This window comes from Typopeltis vanoorti, chromosome 12, assembly GCF_054136105.1.
Source record: "Typopeltis vanoorti isolate ZY-2024b chromosome 12, IOZ_Tvanoo_1.0, whole genome shotgun sequence".
NCBI classification, from domain to species: domain Eukaryota; kingdom Metazoa; phylum Arthropoda; class Arachnida; order Uropygi; family Thelyphonidae; genus Typopeltis; species Typopeltis vanoorti.
This window is the reverse complement of record NC_143560.1, coordinates 48,410,997-48,438,088: the sequence shown is the minus strand read 5'-3', so window position 1 is coordinate 48,438,088 and position 27,092 is coordinate 48,410,997. Positions and strand designations below refer to the sequence as shown.

At 36.7% G+C, this 27,092-nt stretch overlaps 1 protein-coding gene across 1 annotated transcript in view; it reads left to right on the top strand.

Annotated features, from left to right (window-relative positions):
- Positions 1 to 12,192: 12,192 nt before the first annotated feature.
- The window catches only part of RpL23A (ribosomal protein L23A), a 49,399-nt gene continuing 34,499 nt past the window's right edge, over positions 12,193 to 27,092 (top strand). The window contains exon 1 of the mRNA XM_090401320.1: positions 12,193 to 12,248. Within this exon, the coding sequence (XP_090257446.1) occupies positions 12,218 to 12,248 (31 nt within the window). The 5' untranslated portion in view covers positions 12,193 to 12,217. The remainder of the gene's footprint in view (positions 12,249 to 27,092) is intronic.

Below are 27,092 nucleotides of genomic sequence, written 5' to 3'. Positions count from 1 at the left end.
ATGCAGTTATTATTATTATTATTAGTAGTAGTAGTAGTAGTAGTAGTAGTAGTATAAGGCCTGTGTAGCTCAGTGAAATTGGTGCTTGCATCCTCTATGCCCCTTTGTCATGTCCGTCCCCATCTGTTCTAATTTGCGTAACAGAATGGCATGTGGTAGTCTGTCAAATGGCTTTGAAAAATCATCGTATAGCCATTTCCTTTATCCAAATCAGCTGTTACTCTATGATAAAAAGTTAGTAAATTACTAAAGGCATGACCACCCTTCCCAAAGTCATATTGACCCTCATACAGTGCAGAGGCGTAGCTTGGGGGGGGGGGGGGTCCGAATCGGGCGGCACTTTGAACCTTTTGGAATTTTTGCAGTTAATTCTAAAATACAGTCTCGAGAACTCATTTCCAAATATTGTAATACTACTGCGAATTTTCCTCACAATTACTGTAAGCGTTGCTAGTTGTGAGAGGAGTTTTTCTAAATAAAATTGATTAAGAATTACCTATAGTACTATGAAATAGACTTCGCCAATGTCATCGACGATTTTGCTAACAGAAAAGCAAGAAAAATAACATTTTAGAATGTTGATATTAAAGTTTTACTTCAAAAAAAAAAAAAAAACAATGTTTTAATTTCTAAGATAATAAACCGAAAGGCTATTTTACCGGCGAATATGTTAATTGAAAGGGGGATGGTAAATCCCGTTCTATTTTATAGCCGGGTACGAAACTCGGATCGAAATCCATAGAGTTTCATGCAGAAAAAAACTATCTGCGGGCCCAAGTGTAAATGATCACTTTCAAAAAAGGTTGAAACCGGTCTGGGTAGTAACCACTTCTCATAATGTAAAACAATATATATATACATCTCTTAGGGTTTTACATTATGAGAGAATATTAAAGTTAGTGACGGAGCTCGCTCCACCTTTGCATGGAGTTGCCCTGGTGTTGTACTACCCAAGTGATCATTTACACTTGGGCCCGCCGATAGTTTTTTCGTCATGAATCGCTATGGATTTCGATCCGAGTTTCGTAGATTTCGATCCCCCTTTCAATTAGTGTTTTAATTTATTTCCCTATACGTCGTTTTGACTTTTTGTAGTATTTTTGGTGTGTACTGAGAGAGGTGGCAAAAGCTCCAGCTACACCACTGATACAGTATCATACTTTTATCTATTCAATTTTAAATACTATATCTGACCAATTTTTCTGATACTTTTACTAGCATGCCTGAGATACTGATTGGTCTATAATTTGCTACTGTAGTCTTAGAACCTCCCTTATGCGATGGGATTATTTTGGCCTTTTCCCACTCCCTTGGAACTCTACCAGAGCTAAGATTTAAAGAGCTTAATTAGAGGCATTGTCATTTCCCTTGCACATTTTCGCAAAACCTTAACTGATATCCCATCTAGTCAGATAGCTCTATTTACATAGATTCTGCAATATCCTAAGAACCTGAAGTTCATCGACTTGCTCCCTCATCAGTGTCTGTCATATATGTTACAGCTGTTACTTTATTAGGATGATATACCCTTGCAAAGTGGTCATTCAGTAACTCAACTATTTCATCAACTTCTGTCTCCTCGTGACCATCACTACTTATGTTAATCTTCCATAGTAATTCTTCCTCTTCCTTGTCACAAAATAAAATAAATCTTTGGGATTTCCTTTGGTCTGCTTGGCTAGATTTGCCTTCCTCTTCATGCTGGTTACCATTCTTGCCTGAGCCTTGTACTATTATGAGTACAAGGCTCAGACAGGTACTTTTCATGAGTTTGCTGGTCACCTTTCGCTTTACATATCCTCAACAACATTTTATTCTTCTGCAGATCGTGCTTAATGATATGATATTACTCATTCATATGACTATTATCTGATTAACCCTCCTTACCTTAGGTATACACAGTGCCCTCTCTAGGGTTTCTGGCGGCCCAATGCAATTGTAAGTTGAGCGTACCTTACGTTTTTAAATGTAGTTAAAATGTAAAGGTTAAAAAAATCAAAACACATATTTTATGTAAAATTGTGTACTTTGAAAAATACATATATTAATTTCCCAACTGGCTAGAAATGCTATAGACGTCCAGCAAAATCTGGATACCATGCATGTTATCTGTTGAAAGAATATTGATAAGAAGCGCAATTGGCAGTGTTGTCCATTAGAAGCTGAGATAATCCTTAACACTGAAGAGAACACTTAACTAAATTAAACCAGATTATCTCGCGATCATAGCTGTGTCTCAGTTGCCTACAGCAAGAAACGCAGTTCCTTGTTATTATTTTGTAGTTCTATTGGATAGACTAAAAATATAGAAATTATTTTTCCCCTCCTTTTATTGTACAAGTTTTAATGCCAGGGCAAAACAGATATATGTACTTTACATTAACAGACAAATTAGATCACAGTATAACTATAAAATGGCATCAAAGGAAATGCAGTGATACTCTAAATTGTAAATGTAGCTTAATCAAAAAAACAAAAACCGTCAAGTATTTGGGCCTCCATATCGATAGCAATTTGAAGTGGAACTCCCACACCACTTTCTTAATAAACAAGTTTAAGTTCATAATTAACAGAATATATTATGTTAAAAAATTTGTAAATGCAGCATTTTTAAGATATACTATTCCTGGGTAAATTCTTCACTGCAATATAGCATTACCTGTTGGGAAGGAGACTATTATAACAATCTGCTTCCATTAATAAGAATACAAAACAGAATAATTAGAGCCATAACTACTACCGACTTTGCACATTCAACCAATCATCTGTATATCGTTCATAATATTCTACCATTTCAGAAACAATATCTCTATGGTTGTCTGTTATATGTAAAAAGAAACACTGAAAGTTTCTTGGTATATAATGTAGACTATGGATTGCGCTGTGGTCGAAACACGCTGTAAGTACCTAAGGCTAACAAAGAAATTTTTCATAAATCTTTCGAATACATTGCAACGAGCAGCTATAATAAACTTCCGAATGAAATTAAATCTATAACCACAGAATATGTATTCAGAAAAAGACTGAGAAACTACCTTATGGAATTAAAGAATATTGACAATTATTTTAAACGTATGGTATAAGAGATCATTATAACTCATATATCATAACCAAATAAGGTATTGATTTACAAATTGGTTCATTCGATTAGGAATTAAAATATCAACATGTACATTATTATAACTGGTAAGGGAGCCCGCTTAGATGCGGTCCCCGGACTCTCAGTGTCTGTTTTAAGCTAATTACTTTTCTAGTAACCAGTATGGCTACGGCCCTTGCTTACACATATTCGTTACACATGGTTACACATATATTATATTCTACTTGCATATTGAGAAAACTTTTTATTAACCATAATAAAATAATAGCCATAATAAGTGTTAGTACCAACAGAATATGATAGTAATACTTGAATTTTATTTTGTAACATTGTACTTTCTTCACTTAAATATTACCTTAGAGAACCAATGTCATTTTTAATTAATTTATTTATTTTTATTTTTTTTTTGGTTGCTAATTTTGTCTAATCGCTTAGTCGACAATACAGTTTGTTTGTTCTCGAAGAACGTAATTCAAGTTAATTATCTGAAATATTTTGAAAAAATATTTCAAATAATTGAAAAAATTAAAATTTCGTACAATACTTCACAGATTAAGGGAGAATGTACATAGCATATATTAGCAGATTAGCACGATGAGTGAAGGTCAAGTAATTATTATGGGGGATTTTAACTTTGGGGACATAGATTGGGGGGGGGGGGATGGTCACAAGGAACAATGTCTCCACTTGGGGAAAGCGATCATGTGGTCTTGACCTGGGAGATTGTAAGATGTGCTGAATATTCTATTAAGGATGGGTGTATGTGGAATTACAAGGCTGGTGATTATGACAAGCTGAGAAGTCAGCTTTCAGCTGTACTATGGCATGAGAATTTCAAGGGGAGAGATGTTGATGATGCGTGGGAGCTTCTCAAGGAGTATTTGAAGAAAGCTGTATCAGACTGTATTCCCATAGTCAGAAGGAGAAATCAAGTAGGAGAAAAATGGATGAATAATACAAATAAAGAGGAGTTGCAGATAAAGAAAATGTTGTGGAGGATGTATAAAGAAAAAGGTGATGAGCGTTCCATTGAGCAATACAAGACACAGGCAAAGAGAGTAACCTGTGTGGTAAGGAAAGCTAATTATGAGAGGAAGCTAGCTGATGAATCCAAAAGAAACCCTAAAGAGTTCTTTCGCTATGTGGCTAGTAAAAGGAAGAATATCCATGGAAAGATTACTTTAAAAAGTGTTGATGGTAGGGAAATTACAGAAGCTAATCAAATAGTTGAGTTGCTTAGTGATCATTTCACAAAAGTGTACCGTCTAGGTAGTGATGAGTGTCAAATGTGCCATTGACTGATGAGAGTCTAGAGATAGACTAAATTGAGGTGCTTAATATTTTAAAGAACCTTAATGTTAACACAGCCATTGTGTTAGATGGCATATCGGCCCGTGTGATACGAGAATGTGCAAGAGAATTAGCAACTCCTCTAACCAGGATGTTTAATTTAAGCCTCAGTTCTGGTAAAGTGCCAATAGAGTGGAAAGAGGGGAAAATAGTTCAATTGCACAAGGGAGGCTCTAAGACTGAGGTTGCAAATTATAGACCAATCAATATATCTGAAGGGGGTGGTTAAGATTTTGGAGAAATTGGTAAAAATTAGAATTCAGGACTGGGTGGACAGCAATATGATACTTTATAAGGGGCAACATCGTTTTGTGAAGGGTAGGTCTTGACTAAGTAATTTGCTTACTTTCTATAATAAAGTAACAGTGGAGTTGGATAAAGGAAATCCCTACTCAGTGATACTGCTTGACATTACAAAGAATTTTGACAGGATTCCACATGGAACTGTGTTACATAAATTAGAGCAAATGGGTATGGATCCGAAGATGGTGATATGGATTAAAGGATGGCTGGTGGACAGATATCAAAGAGTGGTTTACGGAGGAGCTGAGTCCAGGAAAAGGCAAATGACTAGTGGTGTACCTCAGGGCTCAGTGCTTGGTCCGCTATTGTGTAATTTGTACATCAGGGATATTGGAAATACCTTGAATGGAAATATCCACTTGTTCAGTGCTTGGTCCTCTATTGTGTAATTTGTACATCAGTGATATTGGAAATTCCTTGAATGAAATATCCACTTGTTTGCTGATGATGCAAAATTGGGAAGAGTGATAATCAATTCAAATGATGTAAATATCTTACAGGATGACTTAAATAGGCTGACGGTATGGACTAAGGTAAATGGCTGTCAATTCAACGTGGCTAAGTGTAAGGTGATGCACTACGGAAGGATGACATCGCATGCTGTTTACTATATTAACGGAACTGAACTCAAGAAGTTGATGAGACAAGAGACTTGGGAGTTAATGTGGACGGAGAACTTAAGTTTAAAGGGCATATTGCAAAGATTGCCAAAACATCACATAAAATTACATGGTTGTTGAGGAACACACTAACAAGCAGTGAAAGGGAGGTTACTGTTCCACTCTATAAGGCATTAATAAGTCCGCATTTGGACTATTGTGCACAGATCTGGTCACCAGGATTTCTTCGTGATGCGGAAGTGGTGGAGAGGAATCAGAGGCGGGTTACAAAGATTGTTGCAGGTCTGTGGGATATTCCCTATGATGATAGATTGATGATCTGTGGGCTCCAAAAACTAGTAGCTGATAGACGTAGGAGAGGAGATATGATAGAGGTATTTAAATTGTTAAAGAGATTTTACAGGATTGATACTGATGATATTTTTAAGACCAGTGCAGGAAGTGCGAGAAAGAGAAGCCATCCCTGGAGATTGTGTAAGAGTGTGGTTAACAAGAGTGTTAGGACGAGATTTTTTACTTGGAGGGTTGTGTGAATGAGTGGAATGCTTTGCTAGAGGTGGTTGTGAATGCTTCAACTGTGAATGAGTTTAAGGAGAGGCATGACAAATATTGTGTAAATAATGGTCAGTGTGTGAATATCGGGTCTCCCGCGATGGGTCTTTTGATTCCATGGAGACACCGTTAAAATAATAAAAATAATAATAATAATTGTCTGAAATGAAGAACGTGCTTTGACGCCTTTGCTTTGTAGATAATAATATGAAAATCTTTAATCATGTCAAAGGTGAAGTGTACCAAATGACGCACCCAGGATTTAATCTTGGGAGGGAGAGAGAGCTGAACGGATAAAAATATTTTTAATTTTTATCCGTTTTATCGTTTTATCCTAAAATTCGTTAAATTTCATTCATTAAATAAAATTCATTAGGTGATCATAAAAATTTATTTAAAGAATAAAATCCATTTTCTTTTCTTTTTACGAAGCTCTTCAATTATTTCAGTCGTGGTAAAATTAATCTCTCTGTGTATATACAGCAAAGCCAGTCCGTTCGATCGTTATTGTGTCATGGTAAATCTTAAATAGGTTTTTAAAAGGCTTAAATTAGAAAATCACCTTTCACTGATGCATGTTCTTACCGGAAGCGTTGCAAATATTTTTAATAAGTTATAGATGTTAGGATATATCATTTGTCACACTTTGAAACGTCATTTTTGCATGGAGCTATTGCAAACGGTTTTTAAAATTTCTTATACCACAACTTGAATTCGGCGTTCAAAATTGCTGGATTTAAAAAAAAAAAAATCAGCTAACGCCTTTTTATTCCCGTATATACGGGAGTAGGCGAGGCCATTTAGCCCTATCTAACTTTTGGAGACTGAGTGGGCAGTTCAATCTCCACTGGTACCCAATCAGAGACAGATGGCCCAAGGCTATCACTAATTAAGCGGTACGCAGTGAAGAGAGACGGCTCAAATGTGCCGCCATCTCGTGGTCTCTAACCCTAACACAATATATTTAATGTCTGAAATAATGTGGGTTCTACGGTCGATTTTCTTGAATTTACAGGACGAAAAACCCGAGTTTCCGGGAGGAAAAACCTGCTTGCCCGTGCCAGAGATCGACTAACTCGGGAACCGGTCGAAAAAAGGCTTAGAAAAATTTCCTCTAGTCGCCGACTAGACTCGAAACCAAGACTTCCTTCGTGCGGCCTAGCGCGGTGGTGTGCAAACGCCACATCCACTGAGCTAGGTAAATCACCAAAATAAAATTCACACAACTGATGAAAATCTTCCATTGCACTTGCTGTTGGCGCATCTTTTCCATTTGGTAGAAGAGAAAAAAAAATTCAAAATGTCGTGGTGCTGAGTGAAACGATCCTGAAGTTGAGTCAATATTTGATCAATAAGTGGAATGAAAATAGTTCTCCTGTAATACTCTTCTACAGAATCGGCTGGAACATTGGACCTTAATGTTTGTTTTGATGTAGTCCTTGGCTTTTTAATGTTAATATTAAAATTAATGGCTTTTATACATACTTCATCATAAATATCTTTAAATGAAGACTCTGGTGTCACGAATGGTATTTAATTGAGCCACAACATCATCAACAAAATTTAGGGCAATTAAGAGGTTACTGTCATATTTTTGCATTATTTACAGACAATGGTAAGGTGTACGCAAATATTTTTTGCAAGCTAAATAAAGATATTATAAAATCACACAATGACGTATTCAAAAGTTTTGTGTTAGAGGACGAGTCTCTGTTTTACCAAGAAATGATTGTTTCAAGATTATGAATCACTGCATCATATAATTCCACCATGGTCATGATGGCTTCATAGCGTTCCACTCACATAGTCGGGCAAACTTGGCGTAGTTTCTGTCTCTTAGTATCCGGTGTATATTTATCAATGTTGTCAACAAGGACGTCCAGTCTCTTAGAGGTATTGAAGAAATTGTGTACCTTTTAAATTATGCCAATGAAATTTCTTATTTCAGTCACAGACACAGCATTTCCAATTGCCAAATTCAAACTGTGATGCACAATGAACATATGAAGCTTGTGGATATATAGCTGATATGTGAGAGTGGACACCAATAAACACTTCGCTCATTTATGCTGCGCCGTCGTAACCTTGCCCACGTAAATAGACAAATCGATGTCATAATTATTTACAATTTCTAATATTTTGTCAGATAAGTTTTTTCCTGTAGTGCTTGTTACAGGAACAAATTGAAAAAATTGTTCACAAACTTTCTTGCCATTTTCTTCGTCTATATACCTGTCACACAAGGAAAGATGTTCAGTGGTAGAAATGTCACACGTTTCATCGGCAAGAATTGAAAAACATTTCGCCGAATTAATTTTTTCGACCAAAGAGTTCAAAATTATTTCATTACATGCATTTATAATTTGATTTTGTATGTTCCAGCTAATGTAGGTAGTTTTGGCAGAATGTTTAAAATGTTCAGCCAAGTTTTTGTCGTCCGCATCGATTTTCGTTCTTAACAAAGCTCGCTCGAAAATTGCCTTCATTGGCGATTGGCTCCTGTTCAAATGAAGATCCTCCATAATCACGATGTCCTCTCAATGATACATTTTGCCGACCGCTTAAAATTACTGTTTTTATAATCGGCTCTAATCGTATCCGATTAACTGCAGCTTGTGATGCACTATCTACATCAATTTGTCGATTGATTGAAATACATTTTCATTTTCCATTTCGAATATTGTTTATCATTTCGTAAGTCATAACAGCCGTTATATGATATGTTGTTTTTTGATGATTATTAAATTTTTCAATGGCTTTCTTCGAATTATTATAACCTTGCATAACTTCAGCCCAGGTTCTTCAGATTTTCCAACATTAACAGGTGCACAAATCTCAATATTTACAGTATACTATTTTCAACTTGAGAGTACACAAGCCATGTAAATGTTTCAAACCATGTCTATTGAAAACTTCGGTTGTGAATTGCAGCACAGGTTGCAAGAAAATTAAAATTTGGTTCTGGTTTCCACAACTTTTTCACAATATCTAAATTATCGTCAGAATTAAATGTTTGTTCTTTAAAAAATGAGATGTCGTGAGAATTATTACTAAGGAAGTACTTTCTTCTGGATAATTCGATGATTTTGTCATCTCTACGACTGCGGAAACCGAATTTAAATCGGTATTGACAATAACATTCCTACTAACATTTGAATCATCTTTTTTGGTTTTTTTGGTTTTTTTTGAAATAGTTCAATAAAATACTCTGCATACGTTTTTCAGCCATAATTTGAAGCACAAAATTCAAAAAACAAAATAAAATATTTTTCAAATTTAACTTTAAAATTTTAACTTAACTTCAATGTTATTAAAGAATTTACGAACGGTAAGGGATGGAAAGAAGCTTCAAGTTCAAGACATGCTTTTCAATTCAAAATAGCACAGAATACGAGCGTATCGCACGCGACCTATTACTGAGCATCTGCAGTGATTCGCAATACATGATACCCGTGATCCTCTCTGGCCCATCATGATGCCCATGATGCTCCGACAGCTATAGGCCAGCGTTTTTCACCCTTTGTAAGCCCAAGGACAAGTAAACTAAAACAATTCTGTGGACCACCAAGTTATGTAATTTTTTTTAAAAACGTATGCGGGGATTACCAACATTTGGAAAAAACTGTGCCATTGATAACATAATAAATCTAAAAGCATGTTTTGGATATACAGGGTGTTTGAAAAAGAATGACCCGATTTCAAATAAATATATTTAGTAATAAAAATGTGGTACAGTTTGACTCACCAGAATTACAAATGCTCAATGTGCCCTCCACCTGCTGTACGGAAAACATCAAGCCGATAGCTAAATTCATCCCAAACGCGTCTGACAATGTCTTCTGTCACAGAATTTACTGCAGTCATGAATCTGATTCTGAGCTCATCCAAGTCAGCGGGTAATGGAGGAACATAAGCACAGTCTTTTACATATCCCCATGAAAAGATGTCACAATGTGACTTCATTTTGGTGGCCAAGAGTGTAGTGCCAAGTCGTGGGTCCCGTGCATCCAATCGAACACTGAGGCAATGTTTCATTTAGAAACCGACAAACGTGGAGGTTACAATGTGGCGGTGCTCTGTCTTGCTGAAAAATGCACTCTTCACATTCTTCATTCAACTGTGGAAGTAGCCAGTCCTGCAGCATTCCAAGATAGGAGTTTTCCATAACAGTGTTTTCCTCAAAAATGAAAGAGCTTTAAACCTTTCTAACAGTAACCACACAAAAAATAAGTTTTGGTGAAATACGTTCATGTTGTACAATTTCGTGTGGATTCTCAGGTCCTCATATGCGCACATTGTGGCACATAATTTTGCAGCTTAGATGAAAGGTTGCTTCATTACTAAAAATCAACCTTTGTAGGAAGGTATCATCCTCCATGTCCTCTAACAGATTAGCACAAAAATCTGTTCTTTTTTTTGTCACCTACACGAAGAGCTTGCACTAGTTGCAATCTGTAAGGCTTCATAAGCAAACGTCGTCGTAATACACGCCAATCAGTCACATGAGGGATGGTAAGTTCTCAGCTAACCCAACGAGTGGACTTGCGTGAACTTCCCTGAAAAGCCTCTTGAATTCGTTGCACATTCCCCTCTGAGGTGCGAGGTCGTCCATAAACACACTGTTTCTTGAAATTGTCGATACCAATGACGAATGTTTTTGTCCAGTGGTGTATCAATTCCGTAACGTCGTCTAAACACTCGCTGCACCGTAATCACGGACTCAGTCTTGCTAAATTCGAGAACAAAGCTCCTTCTATTGACTAGACGTCATCTTCTCATTAACTAACCGTAGCGGCTATTTGGGCGCTAGTAGTGGCATCTAGCTGTTGTCATATGAAACTCTGGGCCAAGGCCGTTCCCATGGTACTGGTCACATTCATTTGTGGACATGGTTGCAGAGATATACAATTTTCAAATCGGACATAATTTTTGAAACACCCTGTATATGGAAACATAATTAACTTGGAAATAAACGAGTAAAAGTGTATCTTCATCGAACAAAGCTTTGATTTTTATTAAACAAATAAATAATATGATATAATTATTTACTATTTACTTTTAATGAGATGGATGAGCTTCTCAGCATTGCAGAGTTATTGGATATCTGGCTCAATATTGATCAACTTCAGTCTAAGATCAGCACACACACACACTAAGACGAATTCTGTATTTTGTTTTTATCTGAAGGAGCAATGAAAATCCTTTCTCGCAAAGATAGGTTGTAGAAAACTTCGTGACGATTTTCGATGCTTCTTCAGATAATTCGGTAAATTCACTTCTCAGTAAAGGCGAGATCCAGAATCGAGCCAAACCACAATCACAGAATTGCATTCTAAGCCCACTTAAAAGCTCAAATCACTTAAATCAAGTCACTTAAAAGTCACTTGAAAGCTCAATTAGCTGTTCTTTTGCCGATAACGAAAGGTCGTTCTCGTATATGCAAGCCTGAAATGGATCGTGAACCCACAGAAATTTCTTATAAAAGTTATTCGGAAAATATGTTTCCAAATTCTGTTTCAGAGTTTTGAGGTGGACACAAACGCTTTCCCAGTGGTTAAATTCTAAACTAATATGTTTCGGGGCCCTATACAAAATAACCAATTGTATTTACCTTTTGAATACTATCCGGGGCAGCTCCAAACTTCCCCATCCTTTCATCACGTGTTCGTAATCAGGCTACTCTTGATATTGATTTATATAGACACTTATAGGTCTGTGGGATGTTCCCTATGAGGATAGATTGATGATCTGTGGGCTCCAAAAACTAGCTGATAGACGTAGGAGAGGAGATATGATAGAGGTATTTAAATTGTTAAAGGGATTTTACAGGATTGATACTGATGATATTCTTAAGACCAATGCAGAATGTGAGAGAACGAGGGGCCATCCCTGGAGATTGTGTAAGAGTGTGGTTAACAAGAGTGTTAGGACTAGATTTTTTACTTGGAGGGTTGTGAATGGGTGGAATGCTTTGCCAGAACTGGTTGTGAATGCTTCAACTGTGAATGAATTTAAGGAGAGGTATGACAGGTATTGTGTAAATAATGGTTAGTGTGTCAATGTCGGGTCTCCCGCGATGAGTCTTTTGACTCCATGGAGACACCGTTAAAATAATAATAATAATAATAATAATAATAATAATAATAATTCCAAACTGTAAACAATTGTTGAATAATAACACACTAATGTAGGCATAATTACCGTAAAGGGAGAAATGTTACAAAGCGGGTGTTAAATATTATTTTATAGGTGGCGCTTGAATTATTTGCATTCTTTCTTTCAAGAAGTCATCATGCCACCTAAATCGAAGAAATCTGCTCCAGGTATAATATAATATAACATGCAATTTAAATGCTATTTTATTATATCTGCTTTTATGCATTCCTTATGTTTTATGAATAAGATGACTTCGTTTCCGTAAGTTATCGATTTCTTAATTATCTTGTATAATGTGTTCTCCCACTAAGTTAGAATAAGATGGCGTAAAGTGAAACGTGTCTCCCTCGTGTTTCTTGAAATGCGAATAGCCCATTAAAAAAAAATAGTATCAACATATTGCAATTAATTTTATTGGATTTTGGAGGAAGGAAAAACTTTTTTTTATGCATATTAGTCATCTGAATAGATTATGCATTGTGGTCTTTGTGTTCTGCATTTCTTGGAAATCGCGCCTCTTGATGCCTTCTGCATCACTTAAAAATAAGTTGGGAAAAAAAAAGTTCCATTGTAAAATGAAGTTCTAATGCAAAATCCCTATGCTTGCTACCCATCTTGTATCCCGCAAACTCTTAATATCGCACCTGAGTTTTTTTACCTGGTATGGCAGATGGCTGCCCTTCCTTTAAATAACATTTCTAATTTCACATTATTTAGGTACAAATATAAGAACAATCTTCATTAAGGAATGCATTTCAGTTTTGGGTACTACAGCAGATGAAGCTACTTTCCAGCAGTAAATATGAAGTATGTTCAAGGTAACAAATATGAATTATCCCCTGATTAAAAAAAAATGAAACAAAAAGCTCAGCAAGCAGTTTTCCTCTTTACAGCATTGCTCTTCTGCAGTTGTATTGTTACACCTGCTTTTCAAATGATAAGCCAAAAGCATCACACAGACAAAATATAGGGGAAAAAAAAAGGGGGGGGGACCATTATTATTGGACTTCAATGTGGGCAAATTTATTTCAAGTTTCCCCTTTAACAATTGTTATTACCATGGCTACCATGCTTGACATTCCACTCTAAGGAAGACAACTTGCCATGCATTATTTTCCACAGTTTTCTAGTATATCATTTTGCTTTCCATCTCCATATGGAATTTTTCATGATTTTTTCCCTCCTAGAAGCTCAGGTTTTGTAAACCAGAAATAGCAGCCAACAAGATGAATATGTGATAATAGAGAGTGCATGATCCTCCTCATAGCTTTAGTTGCTTTTGGCCTGATTCCATATGCCCCAGCTCTCAGGCTTTTATCATAAGAATCTCTTCACTTTTACATTTGATTAACCCCTGTTATCAATTTTCATATCTCACTATTTCCATTTTATCATAATGGCTTTGATACTGTTCAATAGGTCTTTCTTTCCCATCTTGAAATTGCATTGCAGTCTTAAGATAGAGAATATATTCATCATATTTCATTCCATTAAATGTGAACAAAGCCTATTGGTTAGAGTTTTAATAATGCCATATTATTGGGAGGGGTGGAGGTGGGAAGGTTTGTGAATGTATCTGTCTGTGTGAGTGGATTTTCTATATACAGTAAAGGAGATGTTACCATCAGAAGGCACATCACATATCTGGCTAAGATATGTGATGAGTCTCTATTTGTCCTCATGGCTCAGATTGGTCCATTCACTTCATGGTCTACGAATGCAGTTTACAATGGAAAATGAAAATAATCATAGTTTACCCTTCCTAGACACCTTAGTAACATGCCTTCTGAATGGTAGCATCTCCTTTACTGTATATAGAAAACACACTCACACAGACAGATACATTCACAAACCTTCCCACCTCCACTCCTCCCAATAATATGGCATCATTAAAACTGTAATCAATAGGACCTATAATCTTTGTTCCAGTAGACCCTCTTTCAATTGAACTCGATCATATACACAACACCACCTTCCTATCCAATGGCCACAGTGATTACAGAATTAATAAAATGAGATTCTCCCCCAGAGTATCCATAGCACAATTGGAAGAACAACGGTACGTTGTGCTCTTTGATTGGAAAACGCCTAGGTTTGATTCTCGTTGTGACGAGGAATCTTTATATGTGGATGTTTTTTCAATTAAACGCAAGTTAGAGCTGATCTCATATGGAGGTAGCAGGGTTTTTTCTATTGGAAACTCAGGTTTTCATCAAAATTGGCCTTGACGAACACGCAATTTACAGACAAAAAAAATCTACGAGTCTTTGGACTTCTTAGAGGCATCACGTAATAATAATTCCATTCTACCAAAGATCAGCTCCCTCCTCTCTCAGTTTCTGGAGTATATAAAGTACCCTTTTCCTGCAAGTTGGCTTACTTCAGACAGACAGGTAGATCAGCCACTGTCTTTTGATTAACACAAATCTTACATCTGCAATCATGACCATGGTCAATCTGGCCTTGTAGACCATGTATTGGACACAGCTCACAGGATCATCTGGAAGAAAATCACCGAGCTCCACCATAGTAAATTTAAAAAAGGAAAGATTGTTTTTGGAATCTGCAGCGACACTGAAATCAACCTAATCTAAACAAATATGGATGTATAAAACTTCCCAAAATTTGGGAAACAATAATCATCAGAAGTCCCAGTTTACATCCTAGGCTGCCTACAAATGCCTATAGAGGGCACATCACCTAGATAGGACTCAGTCACCTACATTTCATTAAATATTGTGTTGTCTTTGTGTGTATAACAAGTGTTATTTATACTCTTTGAAGGTGTCTCGGTGACAGACAAAATATTGAAAGCATTAAAATTAGTTTTTAATCCTTTCCCAGTGGTGTCAATACTTCATTAAACCTCTCCATCATGATGTAGGTTATTTCCTATGGAAAGGAAAAACATCCAACAATTGGATGAGACTGCTATTTTTCTCCTTCCCCCCAAGCTAACTTCTATGGAACATTTTGAAAACCAAGTGTTTAACACACCCACACTTAAACTAATAGTTTTGCTGTGCTGATGATGTGTTTGCTGTTTGGCCTCATGGTCCAGACACATTGGATATATTTTTAGCCAACATTCTAAAATGCTTCTATAGAAAAAGAAAGTAACAATTGTCTCTTCTTTCTATATAAACGTGACAACTTCTTAATGGCTGATTATCCTTTTCCATTTGAGCATCCTCAAAACACTCACAGAGCCAGAACTATTTGTTTAAATAATACAGCCTTTGAAACTGAGCTCGGGGACCTTCGTAACACTTTTTTAGCCAATGGCTATAGTCCTTATAAAAATAAATGCACCACCCCCTATTCCTTCTACACATAAGATCACAGCAAAACCATTCTTATTCCATATGGTAAAGGTGCATCAGAAAATATAGACAAAGTTCTATGCAAATATGATCTCCATGCCATTCAAATCTTTCATTCAGCTAGTTACCTTCATCCATTTTTTTTTAAGGTCAACTGCTTCCTGTTAAACATCCCAGAATGTATAAAGTTCCTTGTGTCTGTAGTTTGTCATACTTTGGATGGACTGGTAGATCAGTTAACATCCACCTTAAAGAACACAGATTTCATCCCTACGAGAAGTTGGGATTGGCAGTCCATGCTCCTTCACATAGGATTATAGATCTGAGAGACTATTATTAGAATCGTCAACTATGGAAAACTCCCAGCCTCAACAAGTATGGTTGCATTAAAATACCAAAAATCTATTTTGAGAGCTGATAGCCTGACTTTTCCAGAGTAACTTTATAATTACTGGCCCATACAGGGTACCATGTAAGGATATTAGTTCTGTTTCAGTTACCATTAGAACTGTTTTCCACTATTATTTAATTCACTGTTGTGTGCTTATCACAATTATAATTGTGCTCTGATGCTGGGTAGAAAACCAGAGAAATATTCAATAAATGCATGTTTTCCTCTTGGTGTTTATATGTGAATCCATATTATGAGCAATGTATGCACACATAATCCTTTCCATACATGAGAAAAACTTATTGTCCAGCTGTTGCTCAGGAAATATCAAGAACAACAGTGCATGTTCACTGACATGTCTAGCAATGGGTAATGTATTAATGAAATGATTTGTGGATCTAGATTGGTGGCATCCATACTAGTGGTTGCTGATAAGTCTCCAAGTAGTGAAGAAGTGATTGTTAATACTTTTTCCAATATTTTGGAGAGGGCTGAAGTGCTGGTGATTAATAGTTAATGCTGACGTTTATCTCGCTTTTTTTGGAATAGGCTGGATATATGCTTGCATTAGGATAAGTGCACACTGAGTATAGAAAATTGTGGAGACAGTATAGAACACTTGTTAGCTCTGGAGTACATTTTGAATACAATTGGGGAGATTGTTTGATCCTCCCCCCCCCAAAAAAAAAGAAAAAAAAAGCACGTCTCAGTTTCTTGTATGGTAGGAGATGATTTGCTTTAAGTCATTTGTGCAGAAGTTGGAGAAGAGTAATGCCTGGAAGTCAGCTTTGTCTTTATGTACTATAACAGTAGCCATTTGAATGAGTGAGAAAGAGGGGAGGTGGGTAAAAGTGTATGAGCAGAAGTTGCATTTGATGGCCTTAGCAAGGGACCAGAAAGTAGCTTTCATTGAAACTGGAGGTGACTTTTCTGCTGATGGTGGTTTTGCATTTGTTGCATGCTTTGGCATAGAAAATGAAGTTTGGAGTTTTGTTGCAAATCACCTGTGGTAAGCTAGGATATTTCTTCAACTTTTTCGTACACCTTTTTGAAACAAAGCTTCCAGTGGATAGATTCTGGGTAAAAGGTCTTCATGCTAGTTAGGATAATTTCCTGTAACTCACTCAGCACAGGTATTTGGATAAGTAGAGGACAAGCCGCAGCCAAACCATTTAAAGAAAGAATAGAAGTTGACAAGATCATCCCAGTTGGTACTTTTATCGTGCTAAAAGACACAAGGTTGGGAGTGATGACTAGACAGAAGTTGTTTTGTGCAAGAGAGGAAACTAACTGACACGAGATTGTGATCTTAGTTGCCAGGAGGGGAGATGACCTCACCAGTATATCTGGATTGAGAACTAGTTAAAGAAAAAAGATCAGGGATATTGAGAAATTGGAGAGGGTTATAAGAAACTCAGGTTGGTAGATGTATGATTTGTGTTGGGTCATTGCTTATAGCAAAGACGTCTACATCTTGTCCAGCTTAGTCATTATTTTTTGGGAAAGGTAAGCTAGTTGCAGTTGTGGATGTTTTAATATTGCCTGAGTAGGTGATATCACTATTTTGGTAGAAAGTTGAGCTTGGATATGAATGTAGTAGAGAGTTTTGGAATTTGGTAATTTGTGAATACATCACATGAATATGGGGCTAGGAAACCTTACAGCAGAGGATTCTAAATTAGGGAATCTCTGGCAAGTGGTGTTCAATCTCACAGGGGCACCAGTACCAACTTAGGACAAAAGAAATCACGAAGTCTGTGCGTCCAGTATGAAAGCCAGAATATGGCTCTCATACTGAGGAATATGAAATGATATTCAATGTGAAATACAAATGGGATAAGCATTTTATGGTGGCTATACTGCATAATTCAAAAAAGTTTGGTGAGAAGATTGAATCGCATGATGGAAGTAAACTATCATTTGTACCAAATGGGGAGAGGGAAGAAAGAAAGAAAGAAAATAAAAGAACAGAGTAAGAATTTGATAAAATCAAATTAGACTAAGCAGCATTGACTGTCACAGCCAGGTGGACTTTGGTTGTTGTAATTTGGTTTCTGTCATGAGTAGGTCTGGTCAGGTCTGTATGTCGTAAGAGATGATGATTCTATTTATGTTGGCAAAGCATATGTGAAAGTTTTCTTTTTTTAAAAAAAATAGAGATTCTGGCATGTTTTTATATTATGCTTGGTTTGATCTTATTGTTGAGGCTACTTTTTGAGAGAGATTTATTTCAATCATGTCATTGTCATTTGTTGCATGTTTCATTTTTGATTCAAATTGATGAAAGGATGGAGTTTAGGCATGACACGACACCATACAGAGAGAGAGTGACTTCTTGTTATAACATGGCTTCAACAATATCTCCCACATGCTCAGACTTACCTTCCAGACACTACCTAGCAGAGTATATGGCAGTGGGATAAACACCATTCTAGCATTCATCTCACCTGATGCAGTTCAAGCCAGTTTTATTTGATGTAACTGAGAATGTTAGTAACAATACTTTTGATCATAGACCAGAGACTGCAGATTTAAAGTTCTGAAAAAAATTAGGAGATCAGATTGCAGTGTGTAGTATGTAATGGTAGTATCACATTAAGAAATGAAGCTATTAGAAAGGAACTTGACATTGTTAGCATTCAAGAATGTATAATCAGAACATGGCATGGTGAGTTAAACAGTGAGAGCAGAAAGGTTAGTAAATCAGATATTTGATGCCAGGAGAAAGACTCCAAGGAAGACCAAGATCTATGTTTATTGGTGCAGTTAGTATTGCTTAGTAGATCATGATGTGACAGTATATGGAGACCTTACAAATAGCATTTATTTGGAATAAAATTATTGATAAGCAATTAGTAGTGTAATTACCCCTTGAGGGTACATATCAGCTATTTATGAAAGTATTATCATTATTAACATCTGACCTCCATGGAGTCAGAGACTCATCGTGGGAGGTACACACTATTGCACACAAATTCTCATCCAACCGTGCTTTAAACTGATTCAATGTTTTCACATTCACAACACATTCAGGCAGTGCATTCCACTCACCAACCACTCCATGCAAAGAACCTGCTCCTTACACCCTCCCTGTAGTTTCCAGAAATGGCCTCTTGTTCTACTCCTCTCTCTCATTCTAAAAAATCTCTTCCATGTCAACCTGATAACAACCCCTGACTAGCTTATATGTTTCATTCATATCCCCCCCCCTTCTTCCCCTATTCACGAGGCTCTGCAACTTACATTCTCCTCATACTTCATGTTCCAAAGCCCACTGACCACCTTTGTGAATCTTCTCTGGATCCTTTCCAACATATCCTTGTCACCATGAAAATAATTGGGCGACCAATCTATGCACAATCTATATGAGACCTGATCAAGGCTTTATAATGGCATCATAACCTCTCTATTTCTGCATGTCAGGGGTTCCTCTGCATCATTGCTATTATCTAATGTGATTTCTTCACAACTTATGCAATGTGGCCCCTGAATTTCAGGTCCTTGTTCACCATCACTTAGAGATCTCTCATCTCCTTTACTTCCTTTAAAGTTTCGACACCAAGTGTATACTCTGCATTTCATCATTGCTTACCAAATCTCCAAACCTTACACTTTGCAATACTGAACTGATAGTTCCACTTACCTGTCCATTCCTGGCCACAGGTTATTGGCATTAGTGAAACATGGCTGACGGAAGAAGATATAGTTAGTGGGATAGAATGTGTAGGTTATAGTGTGTTTAGGAGGGACAGAGAGAATAAAATAGGGGGAGGGGTATTATTGATGATAGCTGATGAACTGCAGCCAAGGAGAATTGAAGTTGTATCGCAGGATAGTGAAAGGAGCTCATTTGAGGCTATTTGGTGTGAGATTGAGACTGGCAGAATAAAATATACAGTTGGGTGCTGCTATAGACCAGGTGATGGAATAGATGGTGGAGATAGTATGCATAGGGAAATTGATGAAATGAGTGGAAGAAGGGTAATTATTATGCGGGATTTCAACTATGGTAACATTGATTGGAAGGAGGAGAGGACACATGTGAGGAAGGAAATGGATTTTATTCAATTATTAAGGGATAACTATCTGAGACAGCATGTAATTGAAAATACTAGGGGTGTGAGAGTGCTTGACCTGGTAATAGCATCTGAGAATTTGACTGTAATGAATATGACCATGTTGCCACCTATTGGTGAGAGTGATCATAAGGTCTCGACCTGGGAGGTGGCTAAAGGTGTGAAATTTGTGATTAAGACAGGGTATATGTGGAATTACTGTGCTGGCAAGTATGACAAGCTTAGGAGATTGCTTGGATCAGTGCCATGGCATGTACAACTGCAAGGGCTGGAAGTCGATAGAGCGTGGGACGTGGTCAAGGAGCATTTACAGGAGGTAATGGCTGATTGTATACCTAGGGTCCAAATAGTAAAACAAGTAGGGGTTAAATGGATGAATAACACCATTAAGCTTGAGCTGCAAAAAAAGAAACAACTGTGGAGGGAATTTAAAGAAAGGGGTGACCTGCAGGCACACGAACGGTATAAAGTGCAGGCCAGAAAGGTAACGAGTGTAGTAAAAAAAGCAAAAGCAGATTATGGAAGGAAACTAGCTTTGCAAGCAAAAGAGAATCCAAAACAGTTCTTTCAACATGCTGCAAGCAAGAAAAAAACTGTACACGGCAAAATGATTTTAAGGAATGACGATGGTAAGGAGGTCACTAAATCAGTCGATATAGTGGAGTTACTGAGCGCGCACTTTGCAAAAGCATATCATCCAGGTGGTGACATTGAAAAAGTGAAGGAACCATTAGTTTATACGGGAATAGTGATAAATGAAGTGGAGGTGACTAATTTATTACAGAATCTTAATGTGAACACATCTGTGGGATTGGATGGTATACCGGCACGGGTCTTGCATGAAGCGGCTAAAGAATTATCAATGCCCATGACCATGTTGTTTAATCTGAGTCTCAGGTCTGGCTTAGTCCCTAAGGTCTAGAAAGAGGGGAAAATAGTTTCACTGCATAAAGGAGGATCCAAGACTACGGTTGCAAATTACCGACCGATCAGCATATCAGGAGTCGTTGTCAAGGTCTTAGAGAAAGTAAATCAAGGGAAAAATACAGGAATGGATTGATGAAAACGAGATACTGTACAGGGGACAGCATGGCTTTGTGAAGGGTAGATCATGCTTCAGTAACTTGCTCAAGTTTTATAACAAGGTGACGGCTGAACTGGATAAGGGAAATGGATTTACAGTGATACTGCTGGACCTGGCAAAGGCATTTGACAGATACCACATGGAATACTAATCCGTAAACTACAACATATGGGAATGGATATAGGGTTGGTGAGATGGATAGGTTGTTGGTTGATGGAGAGATATCAAAGAGTAGTTTATTCAGGAGTAGAGTCCAAAAGACGGCCTGTGACTAGTGGTGTGCCGCAGGGTTCTGTTCTTGGACCACTGCTGTTTAATCTGTTCATTAATGATATAGGGAAGGATCTAAGTGGAACAATTCATTTGTTCGCTGATGATGCAAAGTTGGGTAGGGCAATAGTGAATGCAGAAGATGTCAAAGTCTTGCAGGATGACTTAGATAGATTGGAGTTCTGGGCTAAGGAGAATGGGTGTCAATTTAATGTGACAAAATGTAAGGTTATTCATTTTGGGGTGAAAAGATTAGCAGCAGTATACCACATTGGTGGAACTGTACTCCAAGAGATTGATGAGGCCAGGGACTTGGGAGTGTTGGTGGATAAGGAGATGAAGTTTAGGGGGCACACTGCAAAAGTAGCTAAATCAGCTCATCAACTCACTTGGTTGTTGAAAAATACCTTGATGAGCAGAGACAAGCAAGTTATTGTACCTCTGTACCGAGCCTTGATAACTCATCTTGATTACTGTGCTCAGATTTGGTCACCTCGGTTCCTTCTTGATGGGGAGGAGGTGGAGAGGATCCAGAGGGGAGTGACTAAGATGATAACAGGTCTATGGAATGAACCATATGAGAACAGGTTGAAGATTTGTGGGTTGCAGAAACTAGTTGATAGGCGGAGGAGGGGAGATATGATTGAGACATTCAAATTGCTAAAGGGATTCTATAGGATTAATTCAGTGGATATTTTTGAGATCAGGACTGGTGGTGGGAGAACTAGGGGACACCTATGGAAGCTGGATAAGAGTGTGGTTAGCAGGGGTGTTAGAGCTGGGTTCTTTACTTTTAGAGTGGTAAATGAGTGGAATAAGCTGCCAGAGTCTGTTGTGGGTGCTATGACGGTGAACGAGTTCAAGACAAGGTATGATAGATACTGTGAGAATGTAATCGCATAGTTGTGTGGACATGATGTTTAGGGCCTCCCTCAATGAGTCTAAGGACTCCTGGAGTCGCCCGAAATAATAATAAAATAATAATTCATGCAATTTATTCAAGTCTTCCTGTAAGGCCATTACATCTGCATGACTCTGCATTTCTCTTCCCAATTTGTATCATCTGCAAACAGCTGCACATCTCTAGTTAAACCCATCCCAATATCATTAACATACAAATTTAACAATGGTCCCAAAACTGATCCCTGCTATACACCACAAGTGACCTTTCTCTTTTGGGATACTGCACCTTCATATACAACTTTCTGATACATATCTGACAGCCAGTCACTGATCCAAATCAGAAGTCTGTTATCCTATCCATCTGTTTCAATTTATTTACCAGCTTGTTATGTGGCAGTCTATCAAAAGTATTTGCATCTCCCCTGTCCAAGTTATTTGTCATCTTGTTATAGTACGTAAGTTATTGAAACATGATCTCCCCTCAACAAACCCATACTGATAACCGCAGAGAATACTGCTGTTATCAACCCGTTTCTGTATCCTACTTCTCACCAATCTCTCTCTCTCTAGTACCTGCACCACAACTCCAGATATACAGACCAGCCTATAATTCGAAGCATGGCTTTATGCAGTGGAACGATTTTACTTTCTTCCACTCCTTTGAAACCTGTTGTTGCAAGACTTATTAAACAGGCATGCCAGTGCTACTGCCATTTCAAAATATGTCAAAAACATTTCTTTGTCCAGTTAAATTATTGTTGAGCTTATTCATGATAGTGCTTCATGGTATAAACAACACCAAGAGAGGAAAAAATAAATTAATATATTGAACTTACTAATATTTCACAGGTTTTCAACCTAGCAACTTCAGAACACAAATTATAACTGACAAGCACACAGGCACTGAACTAATTTATTAGAAACAATTCAAATTGTAACTGAAACAGAACTAATGTCCTAACACGGTGCCCTCTATGAACCAGATAACTAAAGTTAATTTAGAGAAGTCAGGTTATCTGGTCTCAGAATGACCATCTCCCAGATCTTTGGCAAATTAATGTAGCCATAGTTTGAGGTTGGGAGAGTTTTTAATAGCAAATGCTGATACTCAAAAATTGTCTCTCGTGCTTATAGCAACTTCTGTGTAATACTGAAATCTTCCTCCATTTCATTCTTTCTTTTACTTATAGCATAATGATAAAATTCTTTTCTGTTGCCTTTAGCTTGTAATTTCTTTCCATACTCTGACTTAGCTTTCTATACAATGCCCAAAACTTTTCTAGCTTATGCTTTATAATTTCATAATTCCTTTCATTCATTTCTTACAATATTCCTTCCACATCATCTTATGGATTTCCTGCTAAATAATGTTGCACATCTATTTCACCATGTTTGTTTGAATTTTAGGGACACATTCAGTAACTGGTACCATGGATCAAACATGGTATTTCCCTGAGTTTGAAAATTTCCAGCTTTGTAGTTCAGCATATAACATGAATTAATTGAAATATCCATGTAGTTTTGGGACAAGCGGGTTTTTTGTCCTGTAAACTCAAGAAAATCGACCATAGAACCCACATTATTTCAGACATTAAAAAATACGAGTGTTAAGGTTAGAGACCACGAGATGGCGGCACTTGTTGAGCCGTCACTCTTCACTGTGTGCCACTTAATTAGTGATAGCCTTGGGCCAGCTATCTATGATTGGGTACCAGTGGAGATTGAACTGCCCACTCAGTCTCCAAAAGTTAGATAGCGCATTTAAATGGCCTCGCTTACTCCCTATATATACGGAAATAAAAAAGCGTTAGCTGATTTTTTTTTTATTCTTTTATGTAGTTTTTGCTGTCTCCTAGGTTAGTACAGCATGATCACTCACCCATTGGTGGTAAAACTTTCACATCCTTAAGTGAAACCCTTTCTGAAAATATGATCAAATCAAGTGCTTTTTGACCTCAAGTTCCTTCTTTCTCATGCTGCTTGAGAAAGTTGTCTTGCAAGAGATCAATAAATTCTTCCATTATTTGGTGAACCATTTCACATCCCCAAGCAGCTGAACTGCAAGGTCTGTAGCAACATCCCACATATATTTCATCCTGTTCTTCACTTCCCACCAGATAGTCTCCCAAACTCATTCCTACACAGAACATATTACTGTTATTGTATATAACAAGCAATAACTTACTTGACTTTTTAACATTGAGCAAGATTATTTTTTTGCAAATTTTCAGTATTTACAGAAAGATGAGTTTTGATTAACCACTTTTTTTCACAGAATTTCATGTGAAAATGAGTGTTTTTGAACTATCCTAGTGATGTGGTTCTTGCAAAGCAATGTTATTTTATAAATATATAAGTAATTAAAATAAGTAATTTTTAAAATATCATTACTCATTTGATTTTTATGCTGTTAGCAAACATATTTATTTTGCAGTAGCCTAGCCTATACACCAGGGGTGTTCAACCCATTGATCGCGGAGCGATTTTTGTCGATCTCTTGTGTATTCCTACTTACTTACAAATTTAATTAAAACTGAAAACATAATATTTTATTTATCATTATTTTGTATTATTTTTAATTTGCTTTAAGTGTATTGCTATTGTTTATTTATTTTTCGCTAAAATTGTCAAATCAGTAATTTTCTTATAAGTCTGTGTGAATGAATTAATTTGGATCAGTGGAAGTCAAACAGCGAGCCGAGTGAATACGATTATAAGCAAAGTGTAAAAACTCAATTGTAGCTTAAATATTAAATATTCCAAAGCACATTACATCGATTTTTTACTTAGGTTAAGTCCCATGTGAATATTGTAAAAAATAACCTTTGTTTGTCTTGGTGTAGTTTGTATTAGATGTTTTTGTAAATAACTCTTTTGAAGCTAACTGTATATACTGCTTTAATAAGAATGTTAGAGTGTTAAAAACAAAGGCAATGTTTTTGTCGCCGAAGCTGTACATGGCGGCATTAAAAAGATTTTTAATGCCACCATGTACAGCTTTACATTACATTTTTCATTTTATTGAAACTTGTGTGTATGAGAAGGCTTGCAGGCTTTAAGTGTAAACATCTCCGAAGTCAGTCCAAAAGAGTTCAAACAACTTTCCGGTGGCCGGCAACTTGCAATCAAAAGAAAGGAGAGGAGAGCAAAAGGCGTGCCGAACTTGAAACCTAAGATGAAAGACTCCTACCGATTCTTTGGGGGTTGCCAAACTTCATGCGAGGTCTCAGAGGAGGCCTAATAAAAAGGGACTGAAGCAAGCAGAAGGGTCCTGGTTCTAGAATATCTGTCAGAGAGGAGGCTGCAAGGTCCAGAGTCACTGTCAGAGAGACTGCCCGGATCCACATTGCTTGAGAGAGGAGTTTCCTGCTTCCAGAAAGGAGCTTCTCGGTTCGAGACGTCACTAGTGAGAGAGACTACTTCTAGGCCGCAGACAAGATTTCAATTTGCCGAAAGGAAGAGTTCCAATTGCCAGAGAAAAGTTTCCAGGCCAAGTTAATGTCAGACATTCACCAGTGTATTGCGTTTTCATTACAATTTGATGAATCACTGATATTGCTCAGTTAATGGTATTTATTCGCATAGTGTTTCAAGATTATTCAAGTAAAGAAGAACTTTTGAAAATTATACCATTATTGGGAAGGACTAGGAGAGAAGACATTTTTTCGGCACTTGATGAATTTGTGAAACAACACAAACTTCCGCTTTTTAAACTTGTGTCTATTACTACTGATGGTGCTCCTGCAATGATAGGTAATAAATCGGGCTTCATTTCATTATGTAAAAACGATGACAAATATCCAGATTTTTAACGTACCACTGTATTATTCACCAACAAGTACTGTGTAGTAAAAGATTAAGCACAAAAGATGTTTTGGATATTATATTTAAATTTAAGTTCGAAGATAAGCCCTGCAACGGTGGTTATTTAAATTACAGGCAGAATGTTCTCTGACTCAGCAGAAGTCAATTTTTAGAAAGATTACTTGTATTAATTAACGATATAAAAATTTTTCTTGGTGAAATAGGAGATATTTATCCACAATTGAGTGATAAAAGATGGTTGTTTCACTTACATTTTTAGTAGATTTCTGTACGAAATTAAGCAATTTAAGTTTAGAGTTACAGGGTAGAGATAAAAATTAAATTGGTATTAAGTTCAATGAAAACTTTCCAACAATACTTACTTTTATTAAAGAAAAATATAAATGACTGCCAATTTAGACATCTCCCATATTTATTAAAATTTTTTGAACAAAATCAAGAAATGCTTTGCTATGATTTAAAAGAATATCTTTTATCAATAATCCAATTCAAGAAAACTTGAACATCACAGAAATTACAAATAAAATTAGTGGGCTGTTTGATATAAACCAAGCTGAAGTAGAACTTGAGATAATAAACATTCAGAATAGTTTACATTTAAAATCAAACAATGAAGTCATTTGGAAGTATGCACATGAAAAATTCCCAATATTAACTGATATTGCACAAAAACTTCTGTGATGTTTCGGATCGACATACTTGTCAGAATCCGCTTTTTCAAATATGACCGTCATAAAAAAATCAATTAAGAAACCAAATTACAAATGATTGTCTGCGATTGGCCACTTCTTCATATCAACTTGACTATGAAAATATTGCAAGGTCCAAACAATGCCAAATTTCACATTAACTTTTTTTTTAATCAACCAGCATTTCCTGTAACTTGTGATGAGTTTGTAATCAATCTGTTGTTGTTTCTAACTTTGGTTTTCCAAAATAGAGAAATAAATATTTTATTCCAATATATATATATATATATATATATATTGTTGTATTAAAATAATTAAAAGTGATAAATAAATTTTTAAATACACAAAGTTTTTAGTTGTTTATTTGTGCGTAATCAGATATCAGGTTGGGGGAACGTGATCTATATAAGAGAATAGATCGCCGAATAACTTTTTATAGAAAAGTAGCTT